The 24,065-nt window shown below is 50.3% G+C and overlaps 8 protein-coding genes across 8 annotated transcripts; 2 read left to right on the top strand and 6 right to left on the bottom strand.

The window, feature by feature from the left end:
* Positions 1 to 374: 374 nt before the first annotated feature.
* HO173_010616 (uncharacterized protein) lies at positions 375 to 1,510 on the bottom strand (the record flags this gene model as incomplete). The annotated part of the gene is made up of 2 exons (XM_037312501.1): positions 375 to 1,088; positions 1,160 to 1,510. 2 exons carry the CDS (start codon positions 1,508 to 1,510, stop codon positions 375 to 377), a joined length of 1,065 nt encoding a protein of 354 aa, XP_037160549.1.
* A 3,003-nt stretch (positions 1,511 to 4,513) lies between these two features.
* HO173_010615 (uncharacterized protein) lies at positions 4,514 to 5,977 on the bottom strand (the record flags this gene model as incomplete). Its single annotated transcript, XM_037312500.1, has 2 exons — positions 4,514 to 4,641; positions 5,464 to 5,977. The coding sequence occupies 2 exons, from the start codon at positions 5,975 to 5,977 to the stop codon at positions 4,514 to 4,516; spliced, it is 642 nt and encodes a 213-aa protein (XP_037160548.1).
* A 422-nt stretch (positions 5,978 to 6,399) lies between these two features.
* HO173_010614 (uncharacterized protein) lies at positions 6,400 to 7,639 on the bottom strand (the record flags this gene model as incomplete). The annotated part of the gene is made up of 3 exons (XM_037312499.1): positions 6,400 to 6,489; positions 6,549 to 7,146; positions 7,203 to 7,639. 3 exons carry the CDS (start codon positions 7,637 to 7,639, stop codon positions 6,400 to 6,402), a joined length of 1,125 nt encoding a protein of 374 aa, XP_037160547.1.
* Positions 7,640 to 8,767: 1,128 nt separating this feature from the next.
* Positions 8,768 to 10,995, bottom strand: HO173_010613 (uncharacterized protein; the record flags this gene model as incomplete). The annotated part of the gene is made up of 8 exons (XM_037312498.1): positions 8,768 to 8,951; positions 8,999 to 9,141; positions 9,196 to 9,218; positions 9,280 to 10,280; positions 10,329 to 10,364; positions 10,426 to 10,721; positions 10,777 to 10,884; positions 10,936 to 10,995. 8 exons carry the CDS (start codon positions 10,993 to 10,995, stop codon positions 8,768 to 8,770), a joined length of 1,851 nt encoding a protein of 616 aa, XP_037160546.1.
* A 636-nt stretch (positions 10,996 to 11,631) lies between these two features.
* On the top strand, positions 11,632 to 13,659 carry HO173_010612 (uncharacterized protein; the record flags this gene model as incomplete). The annotated part of the gene is made up of 3 exons (XM_037312497.1): positions 11,632 to 12,047; positions 12,101 to 12,816; positions 12,878 to 13,659. The coding sequence occupies 3 exons, from the start codon at positions 11,632 to 11,634 to the stop codon at positions 13,657 to 13,659; spliced, it is 1,914 nt and encodes a 637-aa protein (XP_037160545.1).
* A 3,206-nt stretch (positions 13,660 to 16,865) lies between these two features.
* On the bottom strand, positions 16,866 to 18,930 carry HO173_010611 (uncharacterized protein; the record flags this gene model as incomplete). The annotated part of the gene is made up of 6 exons (XM_037312496.1): positions 16,866 to 17,161; positions 17,220 to 17,781; positions 17,839 to 18,042; positions 18,097 to 18,272; positions 18,325 to 18,680; positions 18,743 to 18,930. The coding sequence occupies 6 exons, from the start codon at positions 18,928 to 18,930 to the stop codon at positions 16,866 to 16,868; spliced, it is 1,782 nt and encodes a 593-aa protein (XP_037160544.1).
* A 1,409-nt stretch (positions 18,931 to 20,339) lies between these two features.
* Positions 20,340 to 20,765, top strand: HO173_010610 (uncharacterized protein; the record flags this gene model as incomplete). Its single annotated transcript, XM_037312495.1, has 1 exon — positions 20,340 to 20,765. One exon carries the CDS (start codon positions 20,340 to 20,342, stop codon positions 20,763 to 20,765), a length of 426 nt encoding a protein of 141 aa, XP_037160543.1.
* A 2,197-nt stretch (positions 20,766 to 22,962) lies between these two features.
* On the bottom strand, positions 22,963 to 24,004 carry HO173_010609 (uncharacterized protein; the record flags this gene model as incomplete). Its single annotated transcript, XM_037312494.1, has 2 exons — positions 22,963 to 23,606; positions 23,674 to 24,004. 2 exons carry the CDS (start codon positions 24,002 to 24,004, stop codon positions 22,963 to 22,965), a joined length of 975 nt encoding a protein of 324 aa, XP_037160542.1.
* Between the last annotated feature and the right edge of the window lie 61 nt (positions 24,005 to 24,065).

Raw genomic sequence — 24,065 nt, 5'->3', positions numbered from 1 at the left:
CTCACTGTTGCTTCCCGCCGTGGATAGTTCTTGCCTTTTCATAGGCCACCCTGTAAAGTGGATGTGACTGAGCGGACATGTGATGTTGATGAAGAGCAACAGCACGGGACAAAGGATACCGGATCATTTGTTCCGTCGTGGCAGATGGGTAGTGAAAAGGTTACTGCTACGTAAGATGCATGAGAGTCTGGTAGGTGGTAAGTCTCGAATACTTCGGACGCCCACGGATCTGCGCGAAAAAGTACTGAGCTTCACGTCTCGGGAGCTCAGTAGACTGTTGGTTAAAGCAACAAAGTGTATTAGAATTATTTACAGACAGCTTTTTTTAAGAAAGGCGTGTGATGAGGCAAGCCATGTACCCAAGATCAAACACATCAGTTCACCTCGATGAGACCTGGTCCGTACAGGGTGGCCGCAGCAACAGCGTCATTGCTCGCAAAAGTCATGCCCGCCCCCTTGACCAAAGCGGCAATGGTCAACCCATTCGCAAAACCTGAAGCGAACGGGAAGCTAGCGGAGAAATGGGAGGTTCCGGCAACATAGCTCATGTTCGAGATTGGAACCGTCACTGGCAGATTCGCGCCGGAGAGGTAGGCTATCGAGTTGTTGTACGAGCTGACGGCTCCGGGCACGGCGAACTCCAGGGTCATGTTCTTCGGCTCGGGCGTGGTGACGACGGTCAGTGGGCCGAATGTGGTCAGGTTGACATTGGAGAGCGGTTGAGGACACGAGCCCGGAACGATGAACATCTGAATCGCAGTGAAGGCGAAGCTGGGCGATCCACCCGTCAAGAATGGCGCGGCTGACGGCACCTTCTTCTGGGCGAAACGATAGAAGCCCACCTGCTCGCCTTCCTGGGCGAGAACGGAGCCGAAGAGTGGGATCAGTGGGCTCTCGTCACCGGCGTCCGCGGCGAAGATAGCTTGCGCCTCGGGTAGCGTTCCGAGGACGATGTCGGTGAAGGTTTGGGCGAGGAGGACGGCCTGGGCGAAAGTGGTAACGGGGAATTGGTATTGACAGGGCTTGATGGCGGTCTGGTTGGCGTTCATCAAAATGCCATTTACGCCGGCGGCATGCAATTGCTCTTGCTACAGTTGCTGGTTCAGAAAATGCAAAAGGCGCACTCAATGCTTTTTAAGGCTAGGTGTCTGTTACTCACATTTACCACAGCGGTGAGGGTGTCCATGACATATTTCTTGTCTAACGGTGCAATGGATGCGGCATCGTATCCAGGGACACTGTTGGTGACATTGGCGAGCAGCTCGGTGAAATAGGCAACTTCGAATATCTCATTCAGTGCGAGGAGTTGCAAAGTGGTGATTCCGGCGCCTTTTAAGATGGTTGGAAGCGGACCGTCGGGAAGTGTGCCCCCAGCTTTCTTCTCAATCATAGCGAGCTGGGCAGGGTCAGGACTGGGAAAACCATCTGGTAGTGGGAATTTGAATGGAGTGGCGGCGACACCGGCGACTGCGATGGAGAGAACTAAGGGTATTGTTGAGGTGAAATGCATGATGACGATGGATATCAGCAAGCAGAGAGGGTAGATACTTGAGATAGATGTATCGGAGACGGTGAGAAATGGGATGAGAAGTGAGAGTAAAGTAAAGTACGGAAGGTTGGAATTGTTAAATGGGAAAGAGTAGGAAAGAGTAGGAAATGGGAAGAGATAGTGGAAGGCTGGAAATATCTCAGGCAATGACGATAGATGATGATGTCACAGCTGATGCAGGAAAAGGATGATGGATGATGGATGATTGCTATGGGCCATGATCAGCTTACGTGACTTTGGATTGATTATTCAACCATGGGTTTGGACGCATCAAAAAAATGATAATTCACGCAAACCCTCCATCCATCAAATAAACATTGACCCGCCCCGCCCTTTTCTTCGCTTTACACTTTGACATTAAACCAAAAGGATGCAGACTAAAACCTGACAGGGCAACGGTTAACTGAAAGTGAATGTCCGCGGAGGTACGGAGCGAGTAAATCCCGTTCCTTTCATCACGTGTCATTCATTTCAGGCTAGACATCTGCGCATCCGATTAATTGGCGTGAGACGATATGTCGATCATGTCTGATCTCGGACTGATGTTGATCGGAACAAGGGAAGCCCCGCTGACCTACTGCCGGACTCTACCTTATAGCCGTCTTAAGGGACGCTTTGAGTCAATCCTCCAAAGCTAATGCACGTTACTGCTCGACCGGTTTATATGAGATTTCAAATGAGCCTTCATCGGACGAGCCAAGGAAAACAAAACCGTCGGTATCAAAGTAATGGGCAGTTGACGAGAGTGGTGCGCTTAAAGGTCAAGGGGGGTGTACGAGTACGCGAAGCTGTTCCCTGTCGGATCACTTCGGAAATCAAAAATTGCCCTCTCTCGAGTGGTCGAGCTGTCATCAGCATTGCTGCCTGAAGTCTTGCGAACAATGTACACGCAGCAGCCATCAGCAACAACATCCTCTATCATCTTAGGCAACTCCGCTCGATGAATTGCCTGATCAGCGAGCAGAGGCTCATATCAATTCGAAAGTGTCTGTCGCATCAGTCTCCTGCTTGTGTGCAACAAAGTAAAACATAATAGAAACCAGGTACGCCCACGGAAACCGCAAGCAAGACTTTTTGTCCGAGTCTACTCTATCCGTGCTCGACTAATTATAGATTCTCTAACCAAACCTATGAGCGCAACCTGGACCGTTGAAAAATTATCCGACTCCGATATTCCGCCTCAGTGCATCGTGACTTATTATTACCCCCGAGCCCTCTGCTTATTGCGACGGGCGCTTCTTGTAGTAGCGTCACGGATGCTCGGTACGCAATACCCTTCTGCCAATCAGAATCGAAGTGTGTTAGGACGTACCTAGCCGCCATAAGCACCCTCTCGGCGTACTTCGGCATCACATCCGGAGAGAATGCTGACACGGTGGGTATCTGACTGTGACCTGCTCCTCGGTCTGTTTACCAGAGAGCAAAGACTTTGCTTACGCGTAGACGCGGCTTCGTGGCGAAAGACGGTTTATGTGATACTTCCCAACAGCCTACCATCTTTCGTCGCAAGCGCAATACGCTCCAGTCGATCTTTTTCCCGAAAGGATACAAGTACCGCTAGATTTGGTCCTGTTATAACTAGATGGCACAACTCGATTCTCGATGTCCCTGCTTCTCAAAAGTACTTGGCCGTCGATTGGCCGTCGATTTGCCAATAAGTGTGGCGCAGTGCTTGGTTCTGCAGGTACTATAGGTGTTGCCTTGATTATTGAGATTTGACATCTGGAGAAGGACGGTAATCACTCGACTGTTTCGGGTTGTAAGATACGAGGTGCGCTTTCCTATACGATAGTTGAATCATTCTGACTCTGTGGTTGTTGTCGTGATATCTCGTGCGAATGATCCTGACACATCGGCAGAATGCAATATTCGTCCCCTCAGCCAATCATCTAGCCCCCACTCCCACCATCCAGGTGACCAAAGAAAGACTCTATGATCTAAGCCTTCGACGTGGTAACAAAATGCTTTCACGATCGTTCACGACAGATTCGTTTATATAAAGAACTGGCCCCTGCAGAGTCATAGGCCAACCCACCAATCCATGCGTGCGGAGGCTACGCGGCAGGCAGATATGTATCATCACTCAAGCCCACCAAGTCTCAACAATGACCTCCACGGCCCTCGCGCATTACAACGAATTCGCATCCTATAAGTAAACCCGCCCACTTGTATCAATCCAGTATGAATATTCCCAGCCGTCGTAGCGCATCCAGACCTAAACCCTACTCTATAGCACTCGAGAGTCTAGGTCGACAGTCACCCTTGAGTCTTGATCCCAGGACTTCCGTGGTCTTTGCGAGATATCAAGGGTAAGTAGACTGGAATGATTTCGGCCTCTGTGGCATTGTACTCGGCGACGAGGTTTGAGTGTAATTATATCGGCGCGTCTGGTGCGTTGACCGTAGGGCCCTGTGCATGTGAAGGGATTCGGCTCGGATCATGGTTCGGGGTAGCAGATGCTAGGATCTGTGCATCTCGTCGGCGCCTATCCCATCGATAGGCAGGGGCGCAAAATTCAGGGGGTCAGCCCTGCGTGCCAAGACATTTTGCACGCCCCGGGCGCCAATCGATGGGATAATATCAGTCTGAGTACTTGGAGGGTAGATGGTCATGATTCTCTCAGACATCGAGTCAACAGCCAGAGGGCACAGGTTGCACATTGTTGCAGCGCAACGACTTTGACTGCCCATAAACACGCTGCCTCCAAAAAAAATTGGGATGAAGAACCACGGGCGATGCATACACGGCTCCTACCCCATCATGCCTCCCCACACCAGCCCGGCGCTGTGTATGTATGCTACGATGTTCCGCAACACCAGCATCCCCAATCCTCCGTCAATCCGATCCGGACCCCTCTTCCTCATCGAACCCATACCCGGGGAGATATCATTGGTACCTCGGCTCCCTCTCGCAGGCTTTCGAAGCGCTCGCGGCGTAGTATTGTAGTTTGAAGGACGGCGCGAGTTACGATTCGCGGATATAGTGCACGCTGCTCTTCACTGTGTATACGGCCTGTTTAGCCCCTTGGCGTGAAGTTGGTTCTATGGCGATCTCGTTTGCGGTGTAGTCTGGCTGGGGATGGTTAAGTGGCGCTTTGATGGCTACATCAGACTTGATGGGCTTCAGGATGAGGCGCAGTGCTTACAAGGTGGAGGCTTGATCGCAAGGGCGGGTTGTCTCGTGAGCTGGAGACAAGAGAGCCATGGTCGGGTTGTTTTCGCTGTGCTGTCATGTCGTGGTGGGGTGGGTGCGGGAGCTCTACAGCTGCTAGATTCGGTGATGGGGGAGTTTTTTTTTTGAAGTAGATGGTTGCGTACTCATCACCCTGCTATAAGGACTGGAGGATGTACCTCCCGACGATACTACGGTAGCCTTGTCGTTCCATTGAGTTTGGGTATCTAGAATTCAGTGTGGTATCTCTCTGCTCGAACTCAGTTCATGGGGGACGCACATGCAAGACTTTTGACACTGGCTATTTTGTGGAATGGAGATAGTAGGAGCCGCATGAGTAGTTGGTGAGAAGCTTGTTGTTCTTGGTGAAATACCACCCAACAGCTCGGCAACGCGAAAATTGTATGTTTCACGGCGGACAAATGAGACGAGATGAATAGATGCAATGGCGGTTTTGAATGATATACGTCTGCATAGTGAGATAGAAGGTCAAAATCAAATCATGAAAGCACCTCCAAAAGAAACCAAATGGTCACTGCCTCTTCTGTAGCCAGAGCGTTCCAACAGCTTCGTACCGATTACAAAAGCAATCAATCCAATGAAACATGAAACCCACAATCATTCGTCGTCAAAGTCCCAGCTGCAAGGCATTGTTGACGTTTCAGCTGACACGGCCTTTGCCTTGTTGGGATCCGCCACCCAAATTTCAGTCACATGAATCCTGCAGCCATTAACGTGGTCACCGTATTCAAAAACGAGACGCGCTTCTCCCCAAGAGTGACAGATTTTTCCTCCCGGATGCAATTCTTCTTCTCGCCGGCCATACGCGACAATGTCAAGCCCAGCTTCGAGAAGAACCTCCATCCAGGCATCCAGATAGCGTTGCACTATTTCCAGTATCGAGAGGCTCTCCCCAGGATACCATGTTCTCCACAGCGATCTCGATGTGCGTGGTCGATACTTGATATCCGAAGTATCCTCGAGTCGATCGTACTCTATGACGTCTTTCCTAGACATCAGCGAGGGCGATGGAATCCATTGTCGGTCTACTCCATACTTGTTGTACTCGGTTCTGTCGGAGTTTAAAACAATCAGGCGATAGCCACCCAGAAGGACTTCAAGCGTCGTTTCAACCGTTTCGACCGTTTCGTTGATGTATTGAAGGATATGGAAGTCAGCGCCAGCGTCCCAAAGGACCTTGACACGATTGGGAAGATCGACATTGTCAGCGAGGTTTGGAAAGCATAAGAATAACATCCCCAAATGGCGACGGACCCTCACCGAGAGAATATGACGCGACTAGGTCGTTCAAACCGCTCCCATATGCAATCACCGCTTCTAGATGTTTCGATGCATTTAACCCAAATGATCTGGATAGAGCAGCAGCGACATTCGCCGCTCTATCATCTTTTTGCTTGAGATCAATCATAAACACGTCCTGACTGAGAAGCCATCGATAGACCGTAGGTGTTCCATCGAAAGAGTGCATCACAGTGGTGCCGCCGGCTTTTTCCATGGGATCATACTGCCCTTCATTGATCATGATCCTTAGAATATCAAGTTGAGTCGTAGAGTAAAATGCCGTCCGATCCTGACTGCAGTATCCTATCAAAGAGAGTATGGGATGCCTTCAGTACAGTAAGTTACACCAAAGTCAACATGTGCTTTTATAATGAGGCCTACTCTGAAATACCAGACGCACTACTGCGCCCTAGACCACATTCGATTAGGAATTTACACAGTTGCGTATGGCAATTAGCGATGGCGAACTGGAAACGCGATAGCTCGTCAGTGACGATTTCTATGATGGCAAGGTTGCAAAACTAACGTGTAAAAGACTCCAGTCTCCGCGAAAACCTCTATCCACGCGATCAAACGGTGATGCCATCCTCTTGTCAAACATTCTTTGAACATTTGCAAGATCTCCTTCAACACAGAAGTCCACGATGAGTGAGTCCTGCGGGACATACCGGAACGTGCGGAGATTTTCCTTCCAGTTGCCGTAGATGCCGAAGGGGTACCATGAGAGGCCGCGAGATGATAGCCACTGTGCTAGGCGAAGATCATAGCGAATCGTCCTTGAGAATATCCTTCGCTCCTTGCCAGACTCTTCGAAAAAGATAGATTCTTGGTCCGTGGCCACGAGTCGTAGCATGGCAAGTCCAAAGTTGTAAGCTCTCTCTTGGTTCTTCGTGCGATGCTTCGGCCGACGAGGAGCTGGGGGCGATGCCGTTGGACTGAAAGACACCAGTTCAACCAACGATTCTGGTGTTGGTTGTAGCGGCCGAGTCTCAATTACTAAATCCTCGTCTGCGGAAGCTGTAGTTGTTGTGTTAAAAGAATGCTCAATGTCGGTGGTTTGCAGTGGGTGATCTTCAGGCCGTAAGCTCAGTGACAGGGACTTGAAGCCTGCCTCTTGCATGTCTCTGTCAAGAATTAGTCTTGCTGTTTTAAGTCACGTTCATTTGGGAGCTTTACTTACCCTAGGTAGCAATTCTGTACCATGATGAGAAGCGCCTTCATCCGTTCGATTTGTGCCATAATCTTTCCCGTCTTGTCCTTTCGAAAGACGAACTTCACTGATGCCCATCGCCTGGTCAAGGATCCCTTGGAGTAACCGCTCTCCACATGCTTGACCACCCCATTCATATCGTGGGCCGTTGCCAGACATACTTTCAGCGTTTCGGTTGCGGCAGCTTCGGTAGGACTTTTATGATTGAGACCCTGCCGCTGATAATTGTTTGCGATTATGGCAAGCCAGGCCAGGAAAAGATTTATCTCTGTAGAGACGTGTGCAACGTCATCCGGAGCTTCTTTCACAGATTGCCAGAACTCGTGGACTTTTTTGAGTTCTTCGCAGACTTGGATTGCAAGTGATGCTACCGTGATGACACTGGCAGGGCCGGCTAGTGCCTCCATGGTTGACTGAAATCACTTGTGCAGTTGCAAGGACCTGATCTGACGTTAAAAAGTATGACGAGGCGGAGCAAGGGCTGAGGATTGAGGCTGTGTGGGTCCCATGCATGGCGTGCATTAGCACGTCTTCGTCAAGTAACCAACAAAGGAGGGAATCTGGCGACAACCGAAGTCCTCCTTATGGCAGACCGGTCTGTAAGAAATCCATCGTCGACTTTATTATCCAATAGAGATGCTGGAATAATATTTAGTACGTCGTTTCCTAGGTGTCACGCTTATGAGGCAGCGACGAGGGTGATAGGTTGACGAACCGGAAACCACGCTAGTTCTTATAGGGCTAATCAAAGGCTACAGCAAAGTGCCATTAGCAATTCGTACTTATACCAAAATATTAGAAACATCGTAATATCATTATACCAGAGTGCCAATAGGAATCGAACCAATTACGAATTAGATACCCCTCACCTGTGTAGCTACGCCCTACAGTTGAGTGGGGTTATCTAGCTAACACGAGACTACTGGGTCTAGCCACGAGTAGATATCGAGGCCACTCACCAGCCTTACATAGACCAGTCATCCTTCTACCTATTGACTGCACCTCATTGGTTCCTATTATTTCTCCTATACGCAATAAATACACCTATATCAAGTCCACCGTTTGGCCTATCGTTGTGCCTCTGTGCTTCGTGCTATAACGTGCAGCCCAGTCGCACCAAATGCACGATTCTTTGCCATTGCCGCTTCAGTACTATCCCCACCTCGAAATGGGCCATCCATTGGGACCAGTCGTCTTCCACCCCGCAGGCTCACAGTCTTCGGCACCGCCTCGCACCCTGGCATGCTGTTGCCAACCCCTCTGAATAAAGCATAGTCGTAGGCTCCTCCGATTTTGCTTTCGAATCGTGCGAGCCGCATGGGAAATTTGGTTCTAGTTAGAGCTTGATCGTCTCCTAGAACCTGTCAGCAAGCTTGATAGGTCCGCCTGAAGGTGTCAAAGAGGTCAAGGATAGAGTCGTGCAACCGAGGGTGATGGTCTGGACGTACAAGTTATGACTGGCGTTCACGGTGAGTCGATTGATTGTCCAAGCAAAGTTCATAAGTCTTTGTGGTCTGGACTTTCATGTCGTCTCATTATTGTTGCTTCGGCCGAGATCTTTCAGCATCCCGTTCTTCCCGCTCCTCGCGCTCCATATCTCTCCGATGAGATTTCCCTTGAGCGAGATCTTCTAACTTGCGACTTTTACCGTGGATATCGCTGGTCTCCGGGGTCAAGTACTGAGATAGAGTGGCACCGACGAGCATTACGAGCACGAATCTGGTATAACGTTAAGAAGGGTGGGAGACCGGAGTTGATAATCTTACAATATTAGGGTTATTCCTAGCCGTTTATTACTTTGAACTTTGATCACAACAATCTGGCCGAGCACGGAGCCAAGCTTGCCGCTGGAGGCGGAGATGCCGTAGAGGGTGCAGCGGTAGCGGGTTGGGAATGCTTCGGCTGGGATCTAGGCACGTTGTCAATAAGATTCAACAGGTTTTCCAATCTTGCTGGCGCTTACGATGAAAGTGGTGGTGTTCGGACCTGGGGTTTAGTGTTAGCAAGTCCCTGCATTTCATTAAGCTGATGAGCGGATAAGACTTACCGAGATTGTAGAACAGCTGACATATACCATAAAACACCACAATTGCCACATGCGCGTTCGTACTCGGCAGCGTGACGTACAACGCCCCAACCAAGATGAACAATCCCCCCAATATCAAGAAGCCCCACATCTGGATCCTCTTCCGACTAAAGAGATGCATCGCAAAAATGGCCATAGCGCTACCAACCAAAGCTCCAATGGAAGTCGATTCTATGATATGTCTCTCGTTGTTGACCAGCCAGTTGTATGGCTGTAATTGGTCTCCAGGTTTCTGCCCAAACATTCTCGGAATAAAACTTGAGCTGTTGACGCCGAGAAGGTAAAACGTGAAATCTAGAAGCATCCAATTTACGGCTGTGGCGAATAGGTCGGTCCAGTTGCCGTCTGTGAAAAGGTACTTGTATAAGTCGGCGCGTGATGCCTGAGATGGGTGGGGGTCTTCGAGCTCTTCGACTGTTGGCCCAATGGAATTAGCGGCTGAATCGTCGGATAGCCCTTGTCCATGCAACCTAGATTGAAGGGCGGGTTGAGGCAGTTGGAGCTCAGTAGCGATATGATGTCCGTTCGTGGCAGCTTTAGGGCTATGTTCAAATTCATCCATGCGTACTGAGTCTCGATCATCATGCCCAAGATCTTCACGGGACCCGAAATAATCCTTCGCGTGCATAGCTTCATTACTGTCGTTCTTGATATCGAGTATATAATACACGGACTCCGGAATCGTAAGTCGGAATACCATGGCGACGGCTGCTGGCACAGCGCCGAGGCCTGCAACTAGTCTCCATGCTCTATCAACCGTCCGTGCGCATTCTATACCGGCGGCATCTTTCGTGAAGACGGAGCAAGCCATATCGGGGGGTGCTGAAGTGGGAATCGAGGAGATGTAAGAACTAAAGCCAGCGGTTGCGGCAAAGGCCATTAGGACGGCGATTAATTGGCCCAGGGGCTGGAAGAAGAAAACGGCGGCCAGCATGCGGGCTCGGTATTTTGTGGGGGCGAACCTGGAAATGATCAGCGATACTTAGATGTGACGTTTTGGAAGGACATACTCTGCAGTGATGACAGCACTGAGAGGGTAATCGGCCCTGGAAAGATTCGAATCAGTTCTTGTCTTTCAGCTACAGCCTGGAATCAACCCTTTCTTACCCAATCCCAATCCCCATGATCAGCCTCCAAAAGATGAGCAAGGCAATGAGTGACATGGATCCGTTTACTCCCGTTGAGGCAGTCGCAAATCCCAAGGAAGCCGCAATGGTGACAATGAGCTCCAACCCATACATCTTCCTTCGGCCGTAGCGATCCGCCAAGAATCCAAAGACGATCTGTCCGATCATGGAACCTAGGAGGGTGGCAGTGTTCATGCCGAGTTGATAGCTGGTGGGGATGCTGCCTTCCCAGTAGATGATGGAGAGCATTGATATGATGGTGTTGATGGAGAAGATCTAGCGCACCAAGGCACTGTTAGACAGGGTCTCGAAGAAGGCTACGATGACATACGTCGTAGGCATCAGTCAAGAAGCCAATGCCTGCGACAAACACAATCCACCATCCGAAGCCTGCTGCCTCGACTGATGAGAGGACCAAATTTCGCCTTTCCTGCCATGTCTACAGTACCCGTCAGCTTCATCTCATATCGGAAATGTTCGTCCGTCATACTAGATTGTAATTGAAGCCTCGTGAATGATCAACCCAGAACCGTGGCCATGAGATGGCCATGATTTGAATGTTGCTATATTTAGGATAGGTTTTAGCGCGTGGGGAGAAATGTCTTGAGATCTTCAGATTCAGCAAGCGTGGGTGATCTTTTATTTACTCGTATTGACATATAAGAAAGCATGGCAAGACCTAAGCGCAGGAATCATGGAAGCAGGAAGATATACAGTACCTATATTTTAAAAACGATTCCTCCGCAGCCTTGCAGATTCGCAGAGGGGCTGAGCTCGAGCCACGCCCCTTTTTATCGGTTTCGATGTGGAGAAAGCTCCTACAAATTGGACCCGTATATTGTAGGGCTATCAATCGTGGAACACGTGTTGGCCGCGCAAAAGACTATTCGCTCCGGAGCCTGCCGCTCGAACTCTCCGAGTCTCCGCGACCAGCACATCTTTCTCTTGGCGATCCCACTCAGCCTCATCCTCGATGCCTCACACTCGACAGCGCAGTCTCGATCTCAGTCTTCTTCAATCTGACATCGCATAGCCATGACTTCAACGGACCTCACATGCTCACATGGAGGGAGGCTCAGGCTCTCAGACTGACGTTGGTTCTGATCCGTCATGCTACTGCCTCGTTCGTTGTTGATGCCTTCACCTCACGTCTGCCCGTCCCTCCATTCTGAGTCCATCAGCAAAAATGGTCCTCCCGGGCTGGAACATCTCCGAGCCCATCGACCTTGCATACAAATTATATGAAGTCGTCGAATCTCTTCGAAGCGCACCCGAAAGCGCCAAAGCTTTCGTCTCCAAGATCAATAACTTCAGTGGCAACCTGAAGGAATTGCAAAGAATACTTGAAGACGACACCACGTCCCGTTCTTCTCAAGACCTCGAGCATTTGCGCGCCACTATTGTGGAATGCCAAGCCTGCGTTAAGCGTTGTGAGGAGTACAGTGAAGGGTTTGGAAAGCTCACCAAGGATGGAAGGGGAAAAATGGACGGTGCGGGCCAAGCGGCACGCTGGGCTTTGCAAGAGAAGAGGGCGGCGAAGTTGAGGGAGGAGATTGATGGGCAGATAGGTAATATTGGGTTGACGCTTGCGATTAAGACTTTGTGCGTTGGCTCGGCATCAATACGTTTGACAAACCAGGGCTGACAAACGGTAGTGGAGACGGTCGGACAAGACAAGGCTCCCATTTAGGGACGGAAGGTCTGAAGCCTCCTCTTCGATCCGGTACCATTGCCAGCTTACCCCCATACTCTTCCCCACGCTCCAATTGGACCCAAACAGAAAGTCTTCAGCACGCAAAGACTCCGGCGGAGCTTCTAGGCCTCGGCACCCAGCACAAGAGGAAGTCTTCAGACACAGACATACCTAACTTCCAATTAGAGTCAGAGGGTAGCGGCGGCAAAGGGATGAATACCTCACTACAAACCAACTTGGCTACACTGCATCCGTTGACAGAGCCGAATGAGCGATCTGAGCTGGATTCAAAAGAGGCACTGAAGCCGTTGGGGAGCCGCCGGAATACAACCAATGAGGTTGCTGTGTCTCCGACTGGGCTCGGCATGTCTAGTACTTTGTCAGAAGGCTCGAGCGTGGCTTCTCGAGACTTTACAAGCCCAACGATCTCTTCCCGAAGAACCTCCATGACAGAAGTCACGACCAGCACCTCGAGACGTGACTCCATCTTGGCCCTGGACTTTGCAGTGATGGAAATAGCAATGGAGAATTTAAGCGGAGTGAAAGTCTCCTACTACAAAGCAAAATCTCGGATATCGTACGCTGTTTCGACAATCGAGTCATTCCGCAACAAACAGACTGGTCGCCGCTACATCATCGTCTCGCCACCCATAAGCTCCAACATCAAATTGTACTTAGGTACGTCTAATCACTGCCTCCTAGCATAGTCAATCAATATGCTGATATTCTTACCCTCTAGTACCTCCGACCGAGCGAATCATAGCTCACAGCGAACATCCACAAGCATACGGCTCTACTACCAGGCACAGAGTCAAGTTCATTGAGCCGTACCTTTTGAGATCTCAGAAGACTTCATCAGAGCGCCAACCCACAAATGCTTCAACAGCTCTGTCTCCTTCTCTCACACCAGTGTCCTCAGCTGCGAGTATCGTCAGCTCAAGGAGTCTGGGTTCTCCTGTCATCGCCATCGATGGAGGAGTGCTTAAGGAAGAGTCCCGGCGCCAGGAGTACGACTTTGAGAACGGAGACGACTACCGAAGATTTCAAGAATTGCTTATGGGTCCCGACGTTAAGCTGCAGCTTCAAGTGCCAGTCCAGTCCATCACGGCAAGCAGATACGGGGAGAGCAGGCCCACTAAAGAGAGCCGATTGCAGTACTTACGCTTGTGGCAGTCCGGTGGGCGCCAGACATTGATGTATTTCGCGAATTCCTCATTGACCAAGTATAGAGAGTACAGTATGGAAAATCTTCGCCCTGTTGAGTCGAAGCCAAAGACCATGATCAAACTGGAAGTCCATTTGCCTGGCAGGGTCCGACGTAGATCAAGTTCCAAAAGTCCTCTCATCATTGCTAAGCCATCGGCGCAAGAGCAGGCTAAGTTCGACGGATACACGGATGAAAACGACATGGTAGATTTAGATTATCTCTCAATAGAGTTCAGCTCAGCCCAAGATAAGGCTACATTTCTGCGCGAAGCAAAGTTTCACGGCCCCGTGGAGCAGCCGACAGTATCACCCTAAGCTTCTAACTCAAGACCTCCCACACAGTGAGCCCAGAAGCCAGAGCCAGATTCTATAGTCAATAGGAGCGCCGATGCCTTGGAAGGGCTGAGCATGTATCATCGTGGAAACTTGCAAACTTTTCAAGGGCGAGTATGAGCGCTCCTACAGAGCTGTCTCGGAGCGTTTTGAGTCGATGATGAAGCACCCGAAGAGGTACCGAGAGCAGCGACCAGGCATGCAAATCGCCAAGATGGGGGGAGAAAGAGTTGGTTCAGACAGAGAGACAAAAAAGTTCGAAGCATCGACTGAGCATCGGTTTCTCAATTGAGCAGTCTATCCTGAAAGCAGGAGCAAGACTGAGCTCGAGACTGCGTCAAACTTGCCGCGCGAATCTCCTCGTTATCCCTGGGGGCAACCAATATCTTGTCATATATGCTGGCCCTCCTTGCACGATGGAAGTCCCAGCTCAACTACTGACACGCAATAAAGCCTTCTCGTTGAAGTGGACATCATAATCAGCCATGGCGTCTCGCTGGTTCGAACTCGTAAAAGAAGAAAGGCAGCGAAGCCCGCAGGTCAGAGCTACGATGACTTCCTGAGCGTGGAGCGCAAAAGCGTTGGGAAGAGAGAGCCGGAGACAGTGTGCAACGAGGTCCAGGGCTCATTCTTCCAACTTCAGCTGTTAGTGAATGTGGCTCACAGCAATCTCCATTTACTCTTAATGAAGACGGTAGGGGAAGTTGAAAAGGCGATGGCGTACCGGAAACAGCAATCTTCCAAAGGGTATTTTGATGCACGCACACCGGCTGGGACATCTGCGCGACCGTCGATCATGGCGCCACGGCTCGGAGTGAAGTGAGGTTGCGACCCTTGCGTGACGGGGTGGAGACTCCCGCAGGCTCGCGTAGATGAAGGCGTGGAGTCAATGTAAGGAATCGACGGCCTGGGGGGCCGGGAGACTGAGGAGTTTGCTGCCTTAGGCGTCGTCGACTGCTGTCCTATTCGAAGGGGGAGAATCGAGGCGCTGAGGAAGTGTACAGACCTCGTTATGGAGTGTGGTTTGGATTTGGAGCTAGGGGGGTTGGGGAAGATGCCAGGAGATGTACGTGGGGGTTATGCCTATGTCCTGTTGGCTAGCTGACACCTGGTCACAAAGCTCCGAAACAATGCTGGATATTTCCTTCTGCGCTGTCGCCCCGTCAGAACCAACACCAATTTTGGTGAGCTCGCTCGATAAGATACAATACCCTACGGGGTCCGTCTCCCGCGCTTCAGGCTTGACTGTGTTGGGCGATGGACCGGTCGTTCTTGGTAGCCCGTGTGAGAACCTTTCAGCATCCCAACACCTAGCCAAAGTCATAGCCTCGAGCTCCCGAGTAGCGTTCTTGTGACTGGGACGCTGATAGAATTTGGTGTGGCAAGGCCGAAGAATTTGTCGCGAGCGGCCATGTTGCGGATGAAGTCTGTGCCGCATGCCATCGGGAGGCTGTATACTTCCAAAGGCTTTGTGCCGTAGGCAGCCGAAGCGAGGACTAAGAGCAGTCGCTCATAAAGCAGTACACTGGACGAAATCTGAAAATCCAAAGACCGATACAAGAAAGGTTCGGAGTACACCAGCGACATCGTGCGCTTTCAGTCAGCGTGTGGTTTGTGTTGCACCATGGAGACCATGTTCGGCATGCCATACTTCGTCAAGAAATCGATGTACCAAGGATCCGTTTCATAGCCATCCAGATAGATTTGCCGGAGGCCATCGAGGGAAGCGACGCTGAGCTCATTGAGGCCTTTAGACGGACGGTTAATCCATGCATTTGATGGGCTGAGAGGATAGAGCGTGGTTCTCGCTCCATGCAGGGTGCCCGGGCTATCCATGCCGTGCTGGATGCGGAGGTGGAGTCGGCATTGGGTGTTTTCAAGAGAGGGAGAGAGGAAGGCTGGGAGGATTATAAGTTTGGAGATCGAGAATAGCAGTAATGATACAGCTGCGGTGGAGAGAAAATGAGACATTTTTGCAGTGGTGAGGTCTCCATCCCCACTCCCCTTATACACCTACTAAAGGGCTAGGGGTATGGCTTCATAGAGACTCCTGAGCCTTAAACTCAATCTAGAACCCGGAAGTCTCCTGGTGGTAAGGTAGTCTTTAGGTACGAAGTCTACCACGTCAGTGTACACATGTTCCGGTACTATTGCTTCAAAACATGTGCTGGATACTTGCCGGTAGAATGTTAAGCCCACTTCCTTCTGGATCAGATCGGAGCCTCTCGTACATCCTCCTATACTGCATCCTACAGGGCTCGTTGTGCCGGACACGGCGTGCGGTTCAATGCGGTCGCGTTTCCCGACCCGGCGGCTTTCGGGGCGATGAGGTGATGGTGCTGGGCGTTTGGAAGGGGGAGGGATGTGTGGCGGAGAGAATTTTGCTGTTAAATGTATGTTGTTCGCTAAAATCCTGTTTCATGTACTTCTTCGGGCCATCGTTGGTCTTGGGGTCGTTTCGGTAACGGTTTGACCTCGTGGTGCATGTTTCGAGGATAGGATAGATAGGATTTTGTTGCTGCTGCAATTGATGGTCCGAGATGACTATTTGAGTGAGTGGAGATTAAATTGCTCGTTGCAGTTACCTACACTCACGTTATCACTTCTATCGTTGACGACGCAGGTATCGAGCACTTGGATTTGTTGTTGCTGTGCCAAAGGTGTGGAAAGCTGGTCTTGAGATTCAGGTTCGTCCGGACATAAAAGGTGACAAGAGTAACGATGGGTGAGTACTATGGTTATCAATGGGTCAGGGAATGGAAGCGAAGGCTGTTTTATTGGCATGACAGTAGTCGTGTGCCCTTTCCTCCAGTACCCAAGTTTTCACCCGGCGTATAATATTCTGTTTCATGGTACTCGTAGTTTTGATGACAGCCTTATCAAAGGGGCTTTGCTGGGCGTGGTTTTCAAGGTCTTGTCACGCGGGTTAGGATAGACGAAGGGATTTTTGGTTACCCTAGATCATGCAATAGAAGTCATGCTTCTTTGAATGTTCTTCTCGCTATTGCCGCGCCCTCGTTTCCCTGTATGCAATACATCGAAAGCCAATTCACTGCTAAAGATGCCGGTAGTGTTGAGTTGGGCGACCAACTGTAGGGCCATAAGGGAGACAAGATGCCATTATTATCAGACGGGAAGATTGAATAAGGCACAGGAAGAAAACTTTGGTGCTAGATGAGGGGTCATTCTCAAGCCTCACTCCAGCCTCCGCCACGCTCTCTTAGACCTTCGCGAGGGACACCCCTCTCCGCAGCCGACCACTTTTCTTCCTGGGCGTCAGCGCTGTTTTTCGTTCCAGGACTCTCCGTCTCAGCATCTTCGTCCTCCTCGCCTGTGGGCATCTGCGGCTTCCCGCCCATACTGGCTAGTACTACTTCGTTGTCGGCAGTTGGTGCGTCCATGATGCGGAGCTCTTTGGCAGTGAACATCTTGGGCATGATTTTCCAACGGAGGGGGATGAGGGCGATGATGAGGACGGGGAATCCTAGCGGACGAGTTAGTGTTCGATGGGTCAGAGTTTTTAAGTTGGTCGGGAGAGGTACCTATCCCTGCGATAGTCTGAGAGACGCCTACAGTGGCCGTGATGCCGAAGATTTGCCAGAATAGATAGAATAGGATCCTTTTCTTGGGTATCTGCAACAGAGGTTCATCGGGCTGGACGAAGCGTGGCTCGCCGATGAGGTAGATTATTTTGGCCATGATACCGTTCCCTTCAAGGCCACCCCAGCCAACGACGAAGAAAACCCCAGCAAAGAGTGCTCGTGGTATCAGATTTAAGACGATCAAGATCGGTCCTGTCATTGTCCCAATGATGGCGAGACCCATGAGGAAATGCGACACGCGCTGCTCGACCACGCTTTCGGCAATGATTTCTTGCTGGTGGATCTCCCCGCCGTCTTCCGTCTTGATGACTTTGAGTACGCTCTTGTAATTCGTCATGCAGTCGGTGTGCACGGGAGCCTGCGGTACAAGCCCGTTTGGTAAAGGAATGTCGATTATGCCAGCAATGAAGCTTGTACATCCGAGTAGGAAGAAGTCCCAATGGAAGCCACCTGGTTTCCTGAGTGGGAATTGCTTCGCTTGCGCTGCGACACTACTTTGGTTCTGTCGATTCTAGTCAGCGACCATGTTTGCACCCAATGCGATCGGATTACTGCGTACATGATCGTAATAGAAAAGAAGCATGAGCAGGAATCCAATTGGTAGAGCAGCAAAGATCCACTTGACCTCCAGGTTCCAAAAATCGATAAGCCAGCCTCGATCGACGGTCGGATAGAAGGCTCGAGTATGTGGCAACTTGCTGACGTTGGTGGCTCTCAGCTGACCGGGAAAGTGAGCGAATCCTGTCCAGAAAATCGTGGCGATCTGTCAGGTATGGGTAAGCTAGCCAAAATCATGCATACTTTGAAGTGGGCTCACGGGATAGGCGTAGTCCCCTAGAAAACCACGAACCCACGGCCGGAACCATGTGCCGTTGCCGACCATCTCAAGGGCGTAGACGGTGAAGAAGAACATTAATGCGATGGTTACGCTCATGAAGCCGTCCGTGGGGCCATCACTCTCGAACTCGGCGATGAGTAGTTCCACGCCCTTGACTACAGTTTTGATCAGCCTCACGCGAGGGAGCTGACACATTTCAAGACACACTGCAATAAATAATCCCAACATACGCCCCGAATGACTGGCTTGAGAAATCGGTCACATAGCGCATGTAATCGCAGAAATTCCAGATCGCAAAAAGCCAATGGAAGATTGCCGCCCAGATGGCGACCCAGGTCATGAACTGTGGGTACAAAGCCACGTCGTACCGTTTTATTATATCGAAGATGGTATAATTGAATAAGGATATCAATCCAGTGATGCCGACGATGGTCAGGGGCTGAGCGCCTATGGTGCTGAAGACGATGCATGCTAATGCAGAGGAGAAGAGCGCTTCATTAACGCCGTAGAAGCCGCCGGTGCGACGGTTCATGTCTAGGATGAATGCTAATGCTGGCAAAATGCTGTGTATCAAACCAACATTAGGCTCGATCTTGCCTTGTCCGGAGGAGGGTGGACCACAAACTTTACAAAATATATTCGAACTGTACCAGCGAAGGTCCTATAGTTCATCGCGTCGGTGATATCACTCCGGTAATATGGTAACCGCCGCTTGACATCGTGATACATACCCCAACCTGGCCGCAGCATTCGATATTGCCGCCACCCAATCGAGTTGTCGAAGGAGTAGGGGTCTGGTGTTTCAGTGGCCATCGTGGCGACATTGCAGTGATATCAACGAAAGTTTTGTAAAGCAGGCCGCCGATGCAGAATATATAGGGAAGAATGTAGATAGGCAGGTAAAGATTAATTTTCCCATTTTTTGAGAGAGCGAATCTCGATGAGGTAGATCGAGGTCTTGGCATGACGTGATCCGGGTCTCCCTCTAGCGGCTTGGCATCCTGATCTGCCGTTTACCCGCGGCTTGGCGCGGGCTCGAATCTCAACAAGCAACGGATATAATTGTACTCTCTCACGAGGTCGCTCGGGGTTGAGACTGGCCTATCAGGGAAGCAGTGCTCCCATCATGAAGCTAGGATCATAGTTCTTACAACTTTGCTGCCTCCTAAATATCTAGCTTACCATCTGTATGGGGTAGATAGGCTTGCCAATTTCGTAGCAAAGATGGGGTGAATTTCGAAACCTGTCGGGTGAAGGAGATGTTAGGGACCACGGGAAAGTTCAGCACTGGACCGATTGATTCCCAGCATTTCATGATAGGAGAGGTGATAGAAATCTCGAGGTCTAGGCGAGCTTAGCGTTAGTATCAAAGGGGCCAGCTGGATTATTGTCGTACCAACGGCCTACTGCCATCGTTTCTTCCAATCACAACATACGTGCTACACTTGCATCAAGAGACTGCTACTGCCGATAGGGGAGAGCTCCTTCAATTTCGCATCGTGCTCTGATTATCTTGGCTGCGAATCAACGTCTTCAGAGAGACCCTAAACCATTCCCATTACTACGACTGCCTCTCGAACTTCGCCAGCAGATCTATGGAGAGGTGCTGAAAGGTACAAACCGCACGGTCGGCGTCAAGTCTTTCGATATCTTGGCCTTCAAGGAGGATTATCCGAACCGTGACATTGAAACTTTCTGTGGAGATCGAGCCTCACCACACTGGAAGAATCCGGTGTCAACATTCGAAAATGAAATGCCCAATATCTACGGTAACGACATAACTACCGGCTCACTCCTCGTGAGTAAATTGATATACGCCGAGATTATTCCAATACTCTACCAGTCGCAGTTATTTTGATTTCGGCATCAACGTCTTCGGCATTGTTCCCCTCTTGCGCAAGATGTCACCCTTAGCTCGAAAGAATGTCCTCGACATCCACATGGAAATCTTTTTCCTTCCATCAGTCATGGTCAGCAGGACTACCATCGACCATCACTGGCACGTAAGGGATAACGCGCAGGATTAGGGAGAACTTGTGCGTACATCGCGAGCCATCTCCAGCCGAAGAATCTCAGCATCAACGTCAGTATGAACTCGTGTAAGCCCGCCGATCCTCCTGTGGACCTTTCGGCGGCTACATTGGGTCAAAGATTTGGTGCCAATCGAGGGATCACGAAGTTTGTCGCGTCATGTCAGTCCTAATGGACACGGTCTAGAGGCTATGTGGCGTCCCGGGGTTCTGGGATTTCGTGAAGCATCCGAAAGACATAAGCCGGGACCGGATGTTGTTGTCGATGGAGACGTGAAGGGGGCTAAACGTGGTTTGGGAAGGCTGTTCGGGTATTTGAGAGGAGAGATGCTCGAGAAGTCCACCAAATCTGGTCCAGGTTTGGAAATCGGACCCGTTTTCGCCGGTGGGTCGGGGGGCGGAGCTGAGGTGGTGGTAGATGAAGGCGGAGGACGAGGAGAAGAAGAAGGCGAAGAGCTCCACGCACTTGCAGACCGCGTCACGCTGCTGGCAGGCGAATTTGCCGTTGCTGCTATTGTCGCGCTGATCGTCGCACTGAGCGGTTCAGCCTCACACGCATCGTCCGTCCGCCTGTCCCACCTCGTCACCGCTCGACGCTTCCGCCCCGTCCGGCAGTAATCGCCCGCGTTGCCGATTTAGATGGCGTCGGGGCCGCCGTTCCGAGCATGCGTGAGGCCCACTATCGTCTCTTTTACCTGCGCGGCCGTGGTCATCTCGTACGCGGTGATGAGATGAGGAGATCTGCGAAGGAATATATGTTATTAAGTTTGCTGCGACAGAGTTCATTTAGGCGAAAGGCCGCAAGATTGTGCATGGGCTTAATAGCGGGTCAGCATTGAATTGGGGAAAGGACGACCCGTTCAGTATTGCACAAATGACAGTGTCATTGGGCCTAGAACCCAGAGGAAAACTGTACATTTTCGGCGGCTGTGCCTTTACTTCATCAATGAGATCCCCTAACAGAGTTGAACTGATGGTGGGCTCAAGACGTTTGATGTAGTTCGTGGTAGTTACAGTGGCTGAGGCTGTACTTGACTGAGATGCAGTTGATCTAGACACCGTAGTCCAAGTATTCGCAATGGAAGTGATGTTAGTTGGATTGAAGACTGTTGAAGGTGTTGACAGAGTAGCACTTTTGGTTTTATATTGCCTGATACGCTGGTCGGAGCTAGAGGACACACTGGCAGGTGCAAGACCAAATGCTATAATAGCAAATGATAATACAGAAGGACGAAGAACCATGATGGCTAGAGGAAAGAAGAGCATGCAGAGAGCATCAGACGAGGAAACACATGGACGAATGAACCGTACACACGACTTACATCTATAACTCCCACAGGAAAAAGTTTGGCAGAAATGAAAGGTCGAGACAGAGCTACGGTTAGAATTTCCATGGTGAAGCTGAGTGCCTCAATAGCCGCTTGCATCTGTTGATATTAAATGAAAACATCATTGTGGAGTAGGAAATACCCTGGGCCTCAGATCAGGTGCAAGGATTTCCACCGCCAAAACATTGATTGTTTCATCTTCGATCGAGCAAGGTACCTCAGCTATCATTTTGCATGGGACGTAAAATAGAGTACAAGGCATTCAGACCGGGCGGACTATGGTCGACATGAATGTATGTAGACCGCTGGCTCTAGAAGAATGTTGCGGTCGGAAAACATGGAAACACGCCAAGACTACCGCTACGGCATTTGAAGTCTCCATCCATCTAATAAACACCATAGTGGCCCCTCCACGTTGTATCAGATTTATATATTCATCTCCGTTTCGGAAACATTTCCGTCGTTTTATTAGGCTATCAGGCTGAGACAGCCTGCCAACTCCCTAGACGCCATGTGAAGAAAGACCTAGCGGCTTTGGCGTAAACTCTTGTCCGTTCTGATGCTGTAATCGGTAGACTTTCTCTCGCATCTGCTCTCTGCTCGGCCTTGTTGTCCGCCTCGACAACGCTATCGACGACAGCAAAAGTCACATTAAAAGCATTATCCTACTCAGCCACTTCTGATTCAAAATTCATCAGCGTCCCATGGTCGACTGCACCCATTACTCGATTCCACCCTCTACTTTATTCTCTTAACGACGTTTTGATTAACGCCACAAAAAGGGAACATCTCCTTCAAACGTCATGACGCTCAACAGGCCAGTGGTGTTTCACTAGGCTCGCTGGATTGATACGTCGGCTCCACTCGTCACCCCATGGACCTCAACAAGCAGCCCTGGACCACTTGTATTGCTCAGTAGTCTTGCCTCTCGTAGTTGCCAGCGCTCTAGTCTCCACTACATTGTAACTCTAAGAAATCCTGGGGAAGAGGATAAAAGCCTGGATTAGCCTGCCTAGGCATTCAACCAAATCGTATTGGAGGGCCACTGCACGGCATCCGTCATTTCATCTCCTCTGCGTCTCTTCACCTCAGGCTCTCCGCCATCCTGCTCTCATCGTCCAAAGATTCCTTGTTTCTTCGCTGATTGCGTGGCCGCTGTACTTGATGCATGAGTGGAGGCGTGTTAATAATATCTGGATTGAAATGAGAATGGAGGGAATGACACTGCCTCGGAGAAGTGTTAAACAAGGGCGTTGCGTGGAGTTAAATGGTGAAAAGGACCTGTTCTATAAGACCCTCTATCCGTGCAAGTTGCGATGAATGTTTTACAGTATATCGAGGATTCATTGGCAGGTAAATGATCATACCATTTTTGATTTTATTAATGTTTTCCTCTAAAATACAAGCATGACTTTCTCGAGATTGCGCGAAGTTGCGCGAAATTTAAAGCTTATTGCTTCCTCGAAGCAAGAATCCATTCTGGTTCCTTACGCTCGACCCTTCTCTTTTCGACTTATCTGTTTCCTGCGTAACTGAATCTGCCGAGCGTTCAGCTTTCTCGCCCTGGATTTTCGAGCAACATCCTGTTCTAGCTTTAACTCCTGCTTCAACAGCACAAGCTGCGCAAATACCGTGCCGTCTCCCGGATCGAAGCCAAGAGCTTTCTCCATGTGCTCTACCGCCTGCACTCTATCGCCCAGACGCTTGAGCGCAATGGCCTTGCAATAGTGGACCTTGAGGTAATCGAGCCTTTGGTCCTCCATCCAATTGTGCGTGTTATCGCAGTACTTGTGGCTGCGGTACAAGCAGCGGCAGTGTATGACGTCACGGTCCTCCTGACTGCATTCCAAAACAGAATCTGTCCACTCGTGAACCTCCTTGTACTGCTGGGACATCAGGTAAGCGGCTGCGACACTTGCCTGAAGCTTAAATACAAGGGCATTGATGGCGTCCCTAATGTAGTAGTCTCCGAATGTCTTTGACCCGATCGTGAAGGATAATTCCAAGTTCTGATTCAGTACGGCAAGCTTGTCGAGAGCTTCTCGGTATTTCGAAGTCGCCAAATGGGAAATGCCGTTTCGGAGGAGTCGATCGCCCTTGCTCTTCCAGTTGCAGACTACTTGGATCTTTCCTGTGAATGAGAGTGTCAGTCTATTCTGTCTAAGAACCGAGGGCTATCTCTCCATGGTTTTTCATACCTTCCGCCTTCTCAATCTGCTGCCGTTCTTGTAATATCCTTGCCTCCTCTTGATTGGCTCGCCTGGTGACAAGCCTATCCGCGCGTTCTTGCCACGCTTCATACATACATTTCTGTTCTTTGTTGAGGGGCACAAGACTGTCTGCTTCTCGAAGGTCTCCCACAGCCTCCCACACATCCCCATGCGTGTAGCTGATATGTGCAGCCACGTGAAGGACTTCGGCGTAAACGACGTCTTGCCAGGACGCGATCTTTAGGTGGTACTGTTTATTGTGTCGATGATCATAAGGGCGACGGGGATCCATAGCGCGCTCTGTGTATATCCGAGCCATTCTCAACATACCACTCTTCAGATACACCAAAGCAATGCGACCTAGTAGTCTGACTTTGAGG

This window comes from Letharia columbiana, assembly GCF_014066305.1.
Source record: "Letharia columbiana isolate WasteWater2 chromosome Unknown Sc0000051_s0, whole genome shotgun sequence".
Lineage (NCBI taxonomy): Eukaryota > Fungi > Ascomycota > Lecanoromycetes > Lecanorales > Parmeliaceae > Letharia > Letharia columbiana.
This window is presented reverse-complemented; position numbering and strand designations above follow the sequence as displayed.